The sequence below is a fragment of the Anas acuta genome, chromosome 31, assembly GCF_963932015.1.
Source record: "Anas acuta chromosome 31, bAnaAcu1.1, whole genome shotgun sequence".
Lineage (NCBI taxonomy): Eukaryota > Metazoa > Chordata > Aves > Anseriformes > Anatidae > Anas > Anas acuta.
In genome coordinates, this window is record NC_089009.1 from 1,183,988 (window position 1) to 1,199,856 (window position 15,869).

The window sequence follows — 15,869 nt, forward strand, 5'->3', positions numbered from 1 at the left end:
AATTTCTTTTTCTGTAGTATGGAAAACCACCGTTGCTATCTCTAAGCAAGAAAAGGAATTATCTTAAGAAATAAAAATGTGATTTTTTTTTTGCTTGTAAAACCAATTTTATTTTGCCAGACAGATTTTTTTTTCCCTAGGTTCAAGAATAAGCAAGGGATTTATTTCTCAACAGGTGCAAATAGTTCAAGGTGGGAAAGGCAGTGAACAAATTGGAGGTGTGTGTGGGAGGAAATGAGATATTAACCAGGTGCAAAATGAATTAGGGGACAGCTGGGGAATCTGATGCAGAAAAGTTGTCCTGTGCAGTAATTTTTCTCCCCAAATGAAGTCTCTCAGCAAAATTCATTGCATTGTTATTTATATATAGATTTATATTTTTATATTCTTGATGTATTAAAATTATATATTTTATATCTTATGCATATTTATATTTATTATAATATATATATCTATGTATATTTTAGATTTTCAGGATTGGAAATGTGTTATCTGATCCCTGCAGTGATATCTTCATGTTTAGCACAGAAAACAAGTTTTTGGGGCTCTCTTAGGCAGATATGGGTTGTCAATAATCTTTTTTTTTTAACTATGGTGATGTCTTATCTCACCTTGAAGAAAAGATTTGCATGAGAAAACTGGCTGAAAGTTTTCTCCCCAGCACAGCAATTTAATTGGAAATATGTTTTGGAAAGGCTAAAAAAAGGTGTTTAGAACAGAAAATGCATTAGAAATGTATTAAGGATCTGTCTGATGCTGCCTTGAAAACAAGGCTGTTAAAGTAATGGAGCAGAAAGGTGGAATTGCCTGTATTTGAGGATTTTTAGATGTCAGGAAATTCTCTAATAGTGTACTTCAATTTTCTCTATTTTTTGCCCCAGAAGGGACATCACAAACACCTGTACCTTGTTTTTTGATCTCTTTTGCCCTTACTAAAGGGCTGATCACCCATGACCATGAAGGTGCTTTTCGTGGGGCTGACCCTTGTCCTGTGCATTGGAGTGGGTAAGTGGAGGGCTGCAGTGAAATGGGATTTAATTGGGGCAGGAGAAGATCTGGTGATGGTTGGAGGCATCTTGATGAGCTCTTGGTGCCTGTAATGTTTTTTTCCGCATGCATTGGATGTCCTCAGGTCTGAATCTATGATCTCTCTTGAATCATCCCACTATAAAAATGGTTTTCTTTCCACTCCCCTCCCAGTTATTGAAAAGAGATCTCCTCTGGGCCAGGATCTTCAGCTGTAGGTAGCTGGATCCTGGGCGAGATCTGCACCCGTTTTGCCCTGGAGAGCTCTTGGGATGGTTTTATTTTATATTATCCTCTTTCAGCCATTTGAATCCAACCAATAACCCATGTCCAAATTCATTCTCCATGGGGCTGTGCTTTGATTTGCTCACATCTGGCTGGGAAAGTCTAAATTGGGTTGAGTGTCCATGGGCACCATCTGCCTCTCCTACACAAGGACTCTCCTTAGTGGGTCTGGAAGTGGAAAGTGATGCTTGGACCCTTCCCTGGGGGGCTCTAAACCATCTCTGGGGTCACCACTATCTTGTCCTAGGGCCACTTGGAGCAAAGCTCTCCGTGGTCCTACAGAATTGGTTCATTGCTTCTTGTGTCTTCTCCATCCACCACAGTTGAGGCTCTTCAGTGCAAAGTCTGCAAGTACAAGCTCCCCTTACTCGGATGCTTCCGTGGGGCAAACGAAACCACCTGCGAGCGGAGAGAGAAGTGTGCCATCATTAAAACCTCCCTAGGTAGGTGGGGAGGGTCAAAATTGCGAATTTTTGGTTCAGAGGGGGGTCGTCCTTGTGTATTTGTATGATTTGGAGAATGAAGGAGGATGTAATACAGAGACAGATGTGGGAAAGGGCGAAAGCAAAGGGTCAAATGCCTTAGTGGGGGTTGTCTTATGTTTGTTTTAAAAATAGCCTTTTTTAGGTGAAGGCGATGATCTCCCACAGAACCAAGTGAGTTTTATGTGTTGTCTTATTTATTTTTTTCTCCTAATTAATCCAAGCAAGGTGACCATTTGGGTGTGCTGTTTAAGGGGCTGATTTCTCACCTGGCGAGAAGCCCACCACTGATTTTTTTCCTTCATTTAATGCTGGTTTCTAACCCCAGCCCCTCTCTCCAGGGAAGGTGACCCTCTACTACCAGCAAGGCTGCACCTCCGCGATGAACTGCGGCCGGGAGCGGGCGGCCGATGCCGAATCCCGCCTGACATCCCACTACTCCTGCTGCGAGACCGACCTCTGCAACGAGGAGTGGGATGAGGACCCCACAGATTAACCCCCAGCAGGCTCAGGATGAGGTCTACCAGCCCTTTTGATGCTCAAAGTCCTCGATTTCATCCTGAGCAAATATTGCCCTAAATCGGGACGGTTGGACACGGTCTGTCTGCCCGCAGGGCTTCCCGGCGTGTCTGGCCTGATTCTGTTTCAGCTCTAGCAATAAACCTGCAGGCCTATAATTGGCAGCCGAATTTGGCTCGTGTGCATGTTTTCCTTCTCCAGACGTTCCTATTAACAGCCCTTCGGCCTCAGCATTCCTGGTGGTCCCGAACATAATCCTGGCACTAAAACCCCAAGGGCAGGCCAAGGTGCTTTCCCCTGCTTGCATCCCATTTCTCCTAGCTGGGAATTTCCCTTTGAAGCTTTATCTAGCACCGACTTTTTGCAAACGAGAGCATCAGGGAGCTGCTGGATGCCGAGAGGGAATAGAGGACACGTACACCTGATAGACACAGGTATTTATTTCACCCCAAATTCCTTCATTTGTCAAGAGAGGTTGAGTCATCCACCGAATATAGACAGGTAAAAAGACCTCAGGAGGCACCAAAATCCTGCTGTTGACTTCAGATGAAATCTAAAGGGGTGGCTGGAGCTCCTCTGGACCCTTGCAGTCCCTGAGCACAGCCAAAGACCCTGAAGAGGAGAGGATAATGCATGATGGGCAGCATTAAAATAAATGGCTTTCTTTTTTTAGCCTTATCCCCACCTCTGAGGGCAAAAATTTTATGGTGGGAGGGGAAAACATAATTATAGTGTGGGGTTCGTGTAACAGTGGAGATCCAGCTGTTATCACTGCCCTAGAAAAATAAGTATTTGGGACTTTTTCTCTCTTTTTGCAGCACAAGGGACAGGTAAAAGGGCAAAGTTTTTTTTATTTTTTTTATTTATTTTTTTTCTCCTGATGCATTGGTACCTGGGAATCTCAATGTCGTGAGCAGTCATTTAGCTAAGTAGTAGATCATTAAAAAATAAATGGGGATAAAATCATGGCCACTGCACTGGACAGTAGAGGAAAATGATGCACTTTTTGATTATTATCCCCCTGAGGAGTTTGTTTTGTAGCTGGCTGCAGAGATTTTGGCATGGCTTGGTGTTGTAGGGTCTTTTTCCTTGGGTGGATACAGGTGTCCTGCTTCTGGAGCCAGTTTCAACTTCCAATCTATTTCTGGAATGAGACGTTTGGAGGAAACCCCTTCCAGCCTTGGGACCGAGAGCAAGTCTCTGTCCTTCCAGCCTTGTTGCTGGCTGGTGGCTGGCTCCAGTTTTGGGGTGAGAAAGGGCAACTTCAGTGCACAGCAGTGATTGCTCACATATGTCCTACCTGCAAGCATGGGCATGAGAGCTTCAATATTCTTGGACCCACCTAACATAGGATGAAACTTCAGGATGCTCAATTTGGTACAAAAAAAAAAAAAAAAAAAAAAAACTGAAAGAAAATATATCAGGGTTGAATTTTCCTTCCCTTATTCAATCCCTGCTGTTTGGGATGCCCAAATCTCTCTTTATCCTAAGCAAGCCACCCATGGAGGGTGGAGGTGTCCTGCAGATGTTTCTGCCCTTTTTTGCAGGGTGCTGCCCCAAATATGAGCTGAATTATTAAATGAAAGGAAGATATGAAAAATCTCGCTCCTTCCTGACTCCTTGTTTCTCTGGGCATCAGAGAGGGTTAAGTAGGGTGCAGAGCCCCTCTGGAGAGGGTTTGGGTTTGGAGACAGGTGGAGGGAGGTGCTGGAAACGCGATCCTGGCTCTGGGCAGGGAAAAACGCTTTGGCACGAAGGGGAAGAGCAGAGCTGGGGAGGAGGAGGAGGGAAGAAGAGCGGTGGGTGCCCAGGATAGCTGCAAATGGGGGAGGGGAAGGAATGGTAAGTGAGACGGGGGATGACAGGGGACAAACGGGGCAACCAAGGGCTGGGAAGGGGCAGGAGCTGAGAGGCGTTGAAATCTCCGTGGCATCCAGGGCTTGGGCTGGTTTCCTCCATCGCAGTGGCCAGCAGTGGTCCCACGCTGCCTCCCGCTGTGCCCTTGGGTGCTGGGACCCCTTGGGCTCCCTGCTAAGACCCTCCTGATGCAAAAGGCTGGGAGATTTGGGAGGACACCCCTTTCCTACACCTCTGCTGCGAGGTATGTGGGGGCTCACATGGGATTTGGGCTCAGTGGGATGTTTGTCTGTCTGCTTTTCCTGTTCCCAACAGGCTGCCTTTTTGTTTGTTTTTTTTTCTTCCATCAAGGTGTCTCACTACTTTTCCTTTTCTTTCTCCTTCTCTTCCTCTTTTCTCTTCCTCTCCTCCTTTTGCAGCTCCACAGTGTGGATTGCTCAGCAGCTCATGGGCCGCCACCTCTTCCTTTCCATAACCTTATGATGAAAAATATTTATGTGGCACAGGAAAAAAAAAAAATCAATACAGTTTTATGTTTGATAATAGATCAGCAGAAATGCTAGCTGGAAGAGAAAGTAATTTCCAGCCCATAGGGAGTAGTGTGGGTATGAATAAAAATCGATGTATGTGAGAATTAAAAAAAAAAAAAAAAACACTTACATAGGTGGAAATCCCTTTCCCTTAGGGAACTGTGTACATAATTTGGTATATATTGCATCTCTAGGGATGCATATGTGTGTACATATATATATATGCACCCATATATATATATACAAGCTTGTGTGTGAATATATACATATAAATATATATGTGTTCTGCCGTTCTCCTGAGTCATTTGTTGTGTGTTATTTCTGATCACAAACTAACATGGGTCATAACAAGCATGGGTACGTAGATTTTATTTTCCAAGAAGAAGCGGGATTCTTTACCAAAACTCCAAGAAAGCCCAGCACAGAGTTTAAACCAACCTGGAAAAGTTCATTTCTTGTTCCAAACGAGCAAGTCTGGGATAGAATAAATGCAAAATTCAGCTCCTGCTTTGCAGATGTCACCTGATGCTGGGAAATGCATTTTCCATAAAAACTTTAACATAGCAAAAAAAGCTCAAATGGAGGCTGGATGTCTCTTATCTGAGGTTTTCCCCAACTGTAAAGGCATCAGGATCGATTCCATCCCTGCCATAAATCAGAAACCCTTTCCCAGACCTCTGGCATCAGGGCAAGATTTATTTTGCTAACGTAATGCCTGGGGTTGGGGTTTGTTTCCCCCTGGAAACAAACACATCTCCAAGGGAAGAATCTCAGCTTGGAGATGTCAGCTCAGCTGGCTTGTATGGATGGGATCACTTGACCTGTTTTCATGTCCTCATTAGGAAAAGATGAATCACCCCCCCAGAAGTGCCTACTTCTCTGTGTTTTTGTTAATGTGAACCCAAATAACAAGATTTTGTTAACCTTTTACCTCCCTTCTCCCTAACAAGAGCTTTGGTGAGCTGCTTGTGTGGAGACAGCCGTAATATGGACAAATCCCAGCCTGCAAACCCACCCAGAAAAGGCCCTATATAATCATTCCCCATTAATGTAAGGCTTTGAAAGTTGCACATGGGATTACCAGAAGGCAAAAAAAAAGTGTTTTTGGGATGCAGGACCCTCCATCCAGAGCTTAATCTTTATGGATTTAGGAAACTTATTGCCAGATTTTGATACAGACCTTGCATCTGAGTGTATTCCCTTTCTCCTGTTGCTTTTTATGGCCTCTGTTGAGCCCTGGAGCTCAACCAAGTCATCTGAAGCACTAGAGGGTGAGACGGGGCTCTAACAAGAGCTCAGATGGTTACCTGGATCGGGGCCTAGAGCAGCTGCTAAACACCCACCTCGGGACTCAGATCTTGCCTTTTGCACCGGCTCGGCCAAAAGGCAACAAGATCTGACGTCGGGATCTGTGTCCTGAACAGTTTCCCTTTTCCTGGAGGGGAAACGAAACAACAAAAACACATGTAGGGAGCTCAGATGTGATGTTTTTTTGGAGGAGCAGAGAGCGGGGCTGTCTTCTTGCTGTGTTTTTTCTTACCTCTACATTGTGACCTAAAACTGAGGTCTTCGTTACCGGTTTAAAGAAACCGGACACTGCAGAAGTGACCTCGGGCAGCGGGCTCGTTCCTGGAAAAGGAACGCCCACTCGGGGCCGGGTGCCAAGCATTCATGCTCTGTGTCCAACCCTGCTGAAATCGGTCTTTGCCCGCAGGAGAGAGGCCATGGCGGCGATGTTCCTGCCCGGCAATCTCCAGGACGAAGCCACTTGCTCCGTCTGCCTGGAGTTCTTCAAAGACCCCGTGTCCATCGAGTGCGGGCACAACTTCTGCCGGGCGTGCATCATCAAGAGCTGGAAGGACTTGGAGATGGACTTCCCCTGCCCGCAGTGCCGGGAGGTTTTCCAGCAGAAGAGCTTCAGGCCCAACCGGCAGCTGGCGAACATGGCCGAGATCATCAGCCAGTTCGCCCTCCGGGGGGCCAAGGGGGCCGAGGAGGATGGGTTGTGTGCGAAGCATAGGGAAGCCCTGAAGCTCTACTGCAAGGACGACCGCAGGACCATCTGCGTGGTGTGCGACCGGTCCCGGGAGCACCGGCCTCACGCCGTGGTGCCCGTCGACGAGGCGTCCGAGGAGTACAAGGTAGTTGTCTCGGCTGTCTGTCCGTCCACCCTTCTGGTGTCCGTGTGGGCTTTTTCACCTTCGTTTTGTTGTTTGTCCTCACTCAAGTCCCTGAGATGCCACCTGGATGGGGTCTCCCCCAAGCTCGGTGCTGAACCCTGCGAGGAGCTGGGTGCTGCTTTCTCCCCAAAAATTCCAAGAACTTGGAAAAAATCTCCCTTTTTTCTATATACACCCAAACCTCTTGTGTATTTCTGCTCTGCAGAGGGGTGGAAAAACAACTCTTGTGAAAGCTCCAGGCTCGAGCCACGCTGCCAACAGCCCCCGCGGGCACCCACCTCGTTGGCAGAGCAAACACCCACGTCTATTTCGGGTGCGGGCGAGTAGCCAAAGACGTTGCCTGAAGGCAAGGTTGAGTTCATGTCAGGAGCAAAGCTTGCCTAGGTGTGCACGTGGCATGACAGCAGCCCACGTACCCTCCCTTCCCATCCTCTGCCTCCCCTCGGAGGTTTTTTTGTGCTTGCTGCAAGCACAGAAGCTTGTGGCTGCCACTGAAGGTTGCAAACGTGGGTGCCCGGCTGCACGTGGGCAGAGCTGAGCTAGCAAATTCCCCCATTGAAAGTTTTTTTTTTCTTTTTCTTTTTTTTTTTCTTTTTTTTTTTTTTTTCTTGCAATCCTGCTTGCTTTTGCGTGGCTGGAAGAACAAGTTGTGTGCAGGCAGGATGAGATAGCAAAAAAATATATATATAGCAGTAATAAGGAAAAGCAAAAAAATGGTAATATCTTCTTGCTTTGTTTCCTAGGAGAAAATCCAGGGCCGCTTGGATTTCCTGAAAAAGGAGAGGCAAGAGCTGCTGGAATTTAAAGTGAACGATGATAAGAAAACCCAGGAGCTTTTGGTGCGTGCAGTGCAATGCTCCAGGGTGGTGGGGACGAGGGTCCAGGTTGGGATGCTTGGAGGGTGCTAGGGTATATTGAACACCCCCATCATGTACAGCCTTGTCTGTGCTTCCAGAGCTGCATTCCTTGGGGTAAATCCTTCCCATTTGCCCCTGGGTTTTGTCTCAGAGGGGATTTGGTCTGCTTGTGATGACGATCCAAGCAGAACCTGGGATTTCGGCAGAGTTCCCAAGCAGGAGATGATGGTGAGGCAGGGACTGGGGGTTATCTGACAATGTAGATGCCCTCAGAGGGGGAAAAATCCTGATGTGATCAGGTTTTCCTACATAGCCCCTTCTCCTAGTTTGGGCTGTGGGAGCAGCAGCTGATGACAGGGACTGGGGAAACCTCTTGGCCACCATCAACACTTGGAGAGTGTTGCTTGACTCTCTACCACCCCAGGAGAGAAAAACAAACCCTGTGTGTTAAAAGCAGAAGGGAAAAGCCACCTGAGATCTTCCATGGAGGTGAGACACCTGCCCCAGGTGTTTGTTTTTTTTAACTCAGTGCTGAACAAAAATAATTTCGTATGGAACAAGGAGATGAAGAGATGCAACCGAGGTCTTGCAGAAGCTGAACGCTGTTGCCTTCAAGCCTCCATCACTCAGCAATGCAATGTTACATGAGAAAAACCAAGCCACCTTTTATTTTATTTTTTTTTGGTGCTTTTCACTCCTAGAAAACAATAGAGAATGAGCGGCAGAAGCTGCTGGTGGAGTTTGAGGGGCTACGGCAGTTCCTGCACGACCAGGAGCACATCCTCCTGGGGCAGCTGGAGAAGATGGAGAAGAGCATCGCCAAGAGGCAGAACGAGAACATCTCCGACCTCTCCAAGGAGATCACGCTCCTCAACAAGCTCATCACGGAGCTGGAGGAGAAAATCCAGCAGCCCATGCTTGAGTTCCTCAAGGTGAGGTATTTGCAATGAAATGAGGATTCAAGTTTGAGTCTTGACACTTCTATCCCCTTTATTTTAATGTGATTCTGGATCCTGTAGAGTTGATTTAAGGATAATTATCCTTTTTAAGGGTGTTTTTTTGTTTGGTTTTTTTTGCACCTTTAATGAGCAGATAGTGCATGGCAGTGTCTGAGTGCTCCAGGCTCTGTTAAAACAACAAAACAACTATTTTGGGCTGAGGAACATCTCAAAACAGAGGTGTGCTTTTCATATTTAATAACTTTGGATAAATCTTCCTGCCGTGAATATGTCTGGACCTTTCTATCACCCATAAATTCCAGTTTTGAGCCATGTCACACCTGAATTAGACCTTACATGATGAGCCACCGCAGTGGTACTGCCTGGATCCTTAAACCTTTTGCAAATCCAGGCTTTGATGGGTTTTCAAGGCACAAGGTTTTGTGCAGATGTCCGTTCCTCCAGCTTAACAGAGCTGGCGAGGGCTCGGGATGGAGTCTGTGGGGTGGCACGTGGAGCCCAGCAGGATGCAAATCCTCACCAATTATCACAGCAGAGCCCTGGCTGCAAAAGGTTGGCTGGGACCGGAAAACAGAGAGGGGTTTTCTAGTCAAAATGAGCTCTTACAAACCTGGAAGGCGTGAGGAAAAGAGCAGATGGAGTCCAGGCATTGGTTGCTTTGCAAAAAAAAAAACCACACCCTAGCCCTCTGTGTTACCTAAATTTTCCTTTCCCAATGATGTGGGGTTGGAAAATCCAACCCAAAATGCCCACCCGAAAACCAGGCAGCCCTGTTCCTCACCAAATAGCAAAAGGTTAATGGACGTGCTTTTAATTGCTCATGATTTTGATTAGAGCAGGTATATGGTGTACACACAGATCTGCTTGCTGATTTTCTGTGCAATTTTTTTTTCTTTTTTAATCAAAACCAGCTTTTCTAGCTCTGCACTTTCAACCAAATCAACTGTCCCCTTTTCTCCCCTATTTAAAGTCAGCTGAGTGCCATGTGGTTGCTTAAATATGTTTTTCTGTATTAAACAGCCTTTGTCAGAGTGGGACATCCGACTCCCAAATATCCTGGGGTGAAATTCCCCCAGTGGGATTAAATTCCCCTCCAAGCACATGGGGTTAAACTCCCTCCCAGGCAGCATTGAGAGCACTGTAAATATTTGCAGAGCTTGAGCAAGGCTCCAGTTCTTGGCTATGGGTGAGAAATTTCACATGGCCTTTGCTCAGCCCCCACCAATGCACATGAAAACGATCCTATAACAATAGGTGATTTTTTATTTTTTTCCCTAAAAGGTCACATTGGAAATCCTCAGCCATCCCATTCCCTGGTTATGGCTTTCTGTTGCCTTAGGATTGGGTCTGATGTGCTTGCCATGTTTATACCATTTTTTATTTCAGAACAAATATTACTTCAAACATTATTTCAAATATTTTAATTTCCAACATTATTTCAAAGTGATCAGAAGGGGCAAATAAATAGGGCTGAGCACGGTTTTCATCCCTATGAATTTTCTCCGTGCAGCAACTAGGTAGTAAGGATATTTCAACCCATAATTTGCCTCCATAATTAACCCTTCTTGAGGGCGAATAATTTCACCCCCGTGGAGTGAATCTGGAGTATCTGTCTCATGATGGGACAAATCAACCCTTGGAGGCTCCCTAAACTCTTCTTGATCATGGAAGATCAGATATCTCCAGATATCAGGGAGAAATGGGTGTGCAAGATGAATGCAGACCTCCAAAGGCAACCTTCCAACCTAAACCACATCACAACTACAGCCAAAAAATGGAAATATTGTACATTCTACAATATTGTACAATATTGTACATTTGCAAGGCTGCTTGCTCCCCTCAGAAGCAGACATTTGGGTGGGATTTGGTGGGTCTGTGGTCTTCTGGAGCTGAAAACAAACATTTGGGACATGGATTTCTTGAAGCCATAAGGGATGGGATGTCCTGGATGGGTTTGATGAAGGGGAATTGCTCGCAATGAGCCATATGGGACATAGCATGGGTTGCACAGGTATTTCACTCTGCCTCTCTTTTTCCTTTCTAGGATGTAATGAGCATCATAAGCAGGTATGGAACATTGCTTCTCCCTTTTTTTCATGTTTTTTTCCCCAACAGCCCTGTTTCAAGGTCACTGCTTGCAGTCCAGATGCCAGAGAGAGGCACCAGGGTAGCCCTGGATCAAGCTCTGGGTCCAGCTTTTTGGAAAAGAGCATCATCACAAATTCTTTTCCTAGCAGAAAGCTTCTTCAAATGTCAAATGAGACCAGAACCCTTGAGGTGATTTATTTCTGATGCATAATTCACCCCAGGGCAATGCTGTGGGCACCCCTTAAGCCCTTAAAGCTGTAGTAGGAGCAGCTGGGTGGGGGTAACGTAGCACTGACCCCCTTTACAACCAGACAAGGGGATTTAACAGGGTGATGTGCAAACCCTGATGTCCTCAGCCTGCACAAGGTTCACCTAAATCATTCAGATTTGGGATCTGCCCCTTCTGAGAGCCAGAATTCACCTGCACATGCAATGGAAGAGGAGCAGGTGAGTGCACCAGGGCCAGGATAGACCATGATGGAAATCATTCTCCAGATTTGCCACTAAATTTTCTGCAGTTCCTCCCTGCTAACAAGATTTGGGGTGGGCATTGCACATTGCCAGCTACAAATAAATAAAGAAAAAGGGGGAATAGCAATGTTTTCATTCCTGCTTTCTCTTTTTTCTTTGCAGAAGTGACGATGTGAAGAGCCACAAGCCTGTACCCGTGTGCACGGATATGAAAATGCACGTCTGCAATTTCTCTCTCAAGACCGTCGTCCTTGAGAAAGTCGTAAAGAAATTCAAAGGTACGTGGAAACGAAACCGGGGGGGTTTTAAATAGGCCTGGCCTTTAGGAGAAAGGGCTGAGGAGCGCTGGGGATGCTGCGGATGTCTCGAGGCGCCTTAGCACATGCCTGGCCAGTGGTACCAAAATAGGAGAATAAATTATGTTGGAAGGGACTTCTGGAGATGTGCAAGGACTGAAGAGCCGCCAGGGTCACAAGTGAAGAAGATAAAGGGTTTATTTCAAAGAGGAACAAAAAGATGAACCTGAGCACAACCATTTTAGGGCAAACAGCCCACGTTTGGCAGCTCCAATAGCCAGGATCTGCGTTTAAAACCCAACCCCTTGCAGCAGTGCCTCAAAGCCACGAGATGGTGCTGAGAGGTTTGGAAAGCAAACCGAAGGGCTGGAGAACCAGAAAGGGCAGGTCTGAAAGAAAAATAAATAAATAAATAAATAAATAAGCGCAAATTGTGCCCGGGAGCAATAAGAATAGGCAAGGCTTGTGCTGGAAGTTCACAAGTCATAGTACAATGAGGAGAGCGAAATACTGCAGGGCACATAAAAAATAATAAGAAAAGATAATAAAACATTAAAAAAAAATTTAATAAAATAGGATGTTATTGCGCTCCTTTTTTTTTTTTTTTGATAATAATTTAAATCTATTTAGCAGGAATTTCTTCTCTTGCTTTTCCCCGTTGCCCAAGCTTCTTGGAGCTGGGATGCTCCATCCTCAGCCCTTGCTTCTAGCTGAACATAATGTGGGTGTAAATGTCCCTGTAAAGGAGATTTTACATTTTTTTTCCTGTCTCTCTCTACTTTGCCATTTACTGCTTGTCTCTTCTTTACAGAAAACCTGCGGGATGAACTGGGAAGAGGTGAAAAAGGTAAAAGGCACATGGTTAAGGCATAGCACCCTGGAGCAAAGACTTGAAATTGTGGTTGTAATTTGCAAAGCTGGTTTTGCAAAGCCAAAGAGAGAGTGGAAAAAAAGAGAAAAAGGCACTCTAATTTTTATTTTTTTTTTAATATCTTCTCTTTCAATGATTTTCAGATCCAGCCTGCTCAGTTCAAGAGTCAAAAGCCGATTTTTCTAGCTGACGCCGGGGATCTGACAGCTAAGCTAGGTCCTTTCTACCTCTTTACACTTAACAAAACTACAGTGTGGAACAGACAGAACAGATTTTGAACCCCTCAAAAATAGATTCACGCCCTTTCCAGCCACGACCTGCTTTAATTCTGCTATATTTGCTGTGGCCAGGTTTCAGAGCAAGCTGTTGTTGGGCTTTTATTTCCTTCAGAGTTTGGGATGGAGAAGGTGTGGATGCTCCACGATCTTCTCCAGTGCAAAGTCAAATGATTTAAAGTCCTGCTGAAAGCTGTTGGAATCATGACTGTGGGCAGATGGCCTCTTTCAGATGGTGTCAGGAGGCAAAATTGCTCACTGGCTCCTTGGGGAGAGCGAAGGAGCAGGTTCATATGAGAAGTTGTGGATTTCATCCATTCAAACCATCTGAGTTGGTCCAGATTGACTCTTTAAATGATGAACCTGGCTGTTTTTCCCCCAGAATATTACAGGGGGCATCTGTTATTTTGCTGGTGGTGGTGAGGTTGAGAAAAACCAGGAAAACACAGCTATGGGCTCTGCAGCCTTGAGCCCTCTGACTTTGCACTGCGGTGGATGTGGGGCGCACCCTAAAAATCAGCCCCCATCCTCCAGCTCCCTTGGCCATAATGCAAAGGTCGCACAGCTAGAGTTCTGCCAGCAAAGCCCTCTTGTTGCAGAGGCTTATTCTTGCTTTTAAGGTGGTGTTTTTCATCATGGGGCTTGCAAGCCCCTTGGGGAAGGCAAAGGAGGACATGGGTTGGATCCTCCCCAAGCACAATCTAGCTGAGAGGGGTCAGGTTCTTCTCACAAACCTCCCCGACCACATCCTGAAAAATGCCGAGGGGTTGGCAAAGCAAAAAAGAAGAAAAGTTGGCAATGACTGCTTAAAAGCAACACGGCAGAACAAACCCCACTGCATGTCCGGGGTGGTGTGTGTGCATGTGTAGAGGTAGAACTTGGCTGGTGTAGTTTCATTTTCCCCCTAACTTTTGCAAATGGACACATATTGAAAGCACCTCTTTCATGTTCTGATATAGTGCAGCACACAGGATATGTTATGTTAAAGCCAATCTCCCTTTTTTTTATTATTTTTATTTTTTATTTTTATTGCTTTGAAGGAAAAAATTAAAAAACCTTCCCATGTTATCACTTTTCCAACCCCTATGAAATGCCACAGAGCTTTCAACCACACCATGGATCTTTTTGGACTTCCATATCAAATTTTCAAGCCCAGATTAATGGATCTTGATAGAGCATAAAGGCCTTTAGTTAAAGAAACTCTGGCACAAAATCCACCATGTTTCTGCTCTTAATGTCCCATCTTGGAGGTCCCCAAAGCCACAAAGGGTCTTGTTCAGACTCGGCAACTTTGCTGACTACAACCACAATTTGAGGTCACTAAAGTGCTCACTGTTTCCTTTGAGCCTGATTTTGGAAGGGGAAAAGACATGAGGATCAAAGTTTGTCTATATGCATGCTCTGTTTGGGCTGCCTGGATGTGACGAGGTGTGTAAAGGTGCCCTTAGGTCATGGCTTTCTATGGGGATGTGTCATTGAGGGGCAGTTTGGGGACAGATACTCAAAAATTTATCAGATGGGGGGTGCACACAGCCCATCTTGTGTGTTGTACATTAGATGAGCCAGAAGCAAAAAGAAGAAACAAAAATATCATCTTTTTTGGAAAAAAAAAAAAAAAATCTTGATCTAAGGTCCATTTTTACTGTATATAATTACTAATAATTTGCATGTGGTTTTACCATGGGTTAGCAACCAATAAGCACATCCTCAGTCCTTCGTTTTACGTTTTGTAAATCCTCACTGAGTTACTATCACTGTAACTGCTGTCACCAACAGAGGACCTGACCCTGGACCCCGAATCGGCGAACCACCTCCTCATCCTCTCCGCGGACCTCAAGAGCGTGAGGATGGGCTGTAGGAAGCAGGAGCTGCCCGACAACCCCAAGAGATTCGACACGAACTCGCGGGTCCTGGCCAGCACGGGCTTCAAGTCGGGAAGACATTACTGGGAGGTGGAGGTGGGGGCCTCGGACGGTTGGGCCTTCGGGGTGGCCAGGGAGTCCGTCAGGAGGAAAGGGCTGACGCAGTTTTCCCCCGAAGAAGGGATCTGGGCGGTGCAGCAAAATGGAGGCCGCTACTGGGCGGTCACCTCGCCCCAACGCACGCCGCTGTGCCTCAACCAGAAACTCAACAAGGTCAGGGTGTACCTGGATTACGAAGGGGAAGAAGTGTCCTTCTACAACGCCGACAACATGCAGCACATCTTCACCTTCAACGTCGCCTTCCAGGAGAAGGTGTTCCCCCTCTTTTCGGTTTGTTCCACGGTTACGTACATCAAACTGTGCCCTTGAGGCTCAGGGCCTCTATCCATGGTCAAGGCCTGGTCGGCCGCAATGAGCTCAAGGGACTCTCAGAACAACCACGCAGCCTGGGTCCTCACTATTTGGGGTCTTCAAATCAGCTTAAAACAGAGAATAGATATTAAAAACTAAAGCTATTATAATCAGCAATCCCCAGAACTTTGCAGCCACCGTCTTAAACCTATCCTTGAAGCAACCCAACTCCTCAGAGAGAAGGAAACCACCGGTAGCTGGATTGGGGCTCAAAGTTTGATAATAAATGGGCATTTTTCTTTTCTTGGGTGTGTCTAAGGATTACTAAGACCCACCCAAGACCAGGGTGGGGAGGTTTTGGAGCAGAACTCCCCTTTGAAAGCATCGTTTCCTCAAAAATGAAATGTTCAGTGGGTAAAGATGCCATGGAAAAGGTGAAGAGAGTGGACAGGACACTTTGGACTTCCATCCAAAACCAGAAAAGGGAAAGCTCCTTTCTTTTTGATCAAGTAACATCAGCTAGAAAGCTCAGCTGGGGGGTTTGCCTCTTTCCCTCTTGCTGGGAAGAAAGGCCCCACAGTAAAGGGCATCTTACTTATTTTAGGTTCTCCTTCTAAAATTTGGTATAATGCACTCCAAAGCCTGTTTTGTGCTGTCCCAATGGTGGTCTCATCCGTCCTGGGTGATCTGAACCATGTGGCCACCAAGATCTGACCTCTCCTGGATGGATACCATGGCTTTTGGGTTGTTCTTTCCATCAGCTTGTGCTTGTGCTCTCTGCTTTGTTTCTCTGTCCATAGCTCTTCTGGGCAGGTAGTGCTGCTATTTCGAAAAAAAGGCCAAAATAAATCAATAAATAAATAAAAAGGGCTTTTCTTGTGGAGAAAAAAAAAAAAAAAA

General features: G+C 45.9%; 1 protein-coding gene across 4 annotated transcripts; it reads left to right on the forward strand.

The window, feature by feature from the left end:
- The first annotated feature begins 2,612 nt into the window (after positions 1-2,612).
- On the forward strand, positions 2,613-15,814 carry LOC137846210 (E3 ubiquitin-protein ligase TRIM7-like). 4 transcript variants are annotated; one of them, XM_068664001.1, is made up of 9 exons: positions 4,093-4,154; positions 4,250-4,413; positions 6,414-6,840; positions 7,623-7,718; positions 8,438-8,668; positions 10,740-10,762; positions 11,417-11,532; positions 12,362-12,397; positions 14,473-15,814. In XM_068664001.1, the coding sequence occupies exons 1-9, from the start codon at positions 4,152-4,154 to the stop codon at positions 14,985-14,987; spliced, it is 1,611 nt and encodes a 536-aa protein (XP_068520102.1). In that variant the 5' UTR covers positions 4,093-4,151; the 3' UTR covers positions 14,988-15,814. The 4 variants fall into 4 exon arrangements, with proteins under 4 accessions (XP_068520105.1, XP_068520104.1, XP_068520102.1 ...); XM_068664002.1 differs by having other exon boundaries at positions 4,101-4,154; positions 4,277-4,413; XM_068664004.1 differs by lacking the exons at positions 4,093-4,154; positions 4,250-4,413 and adding an exon at positions 2,613-2,746.
- The last annotated feature ends 55 nt before the right edge of the window (positions 15,815-15,869 follow it).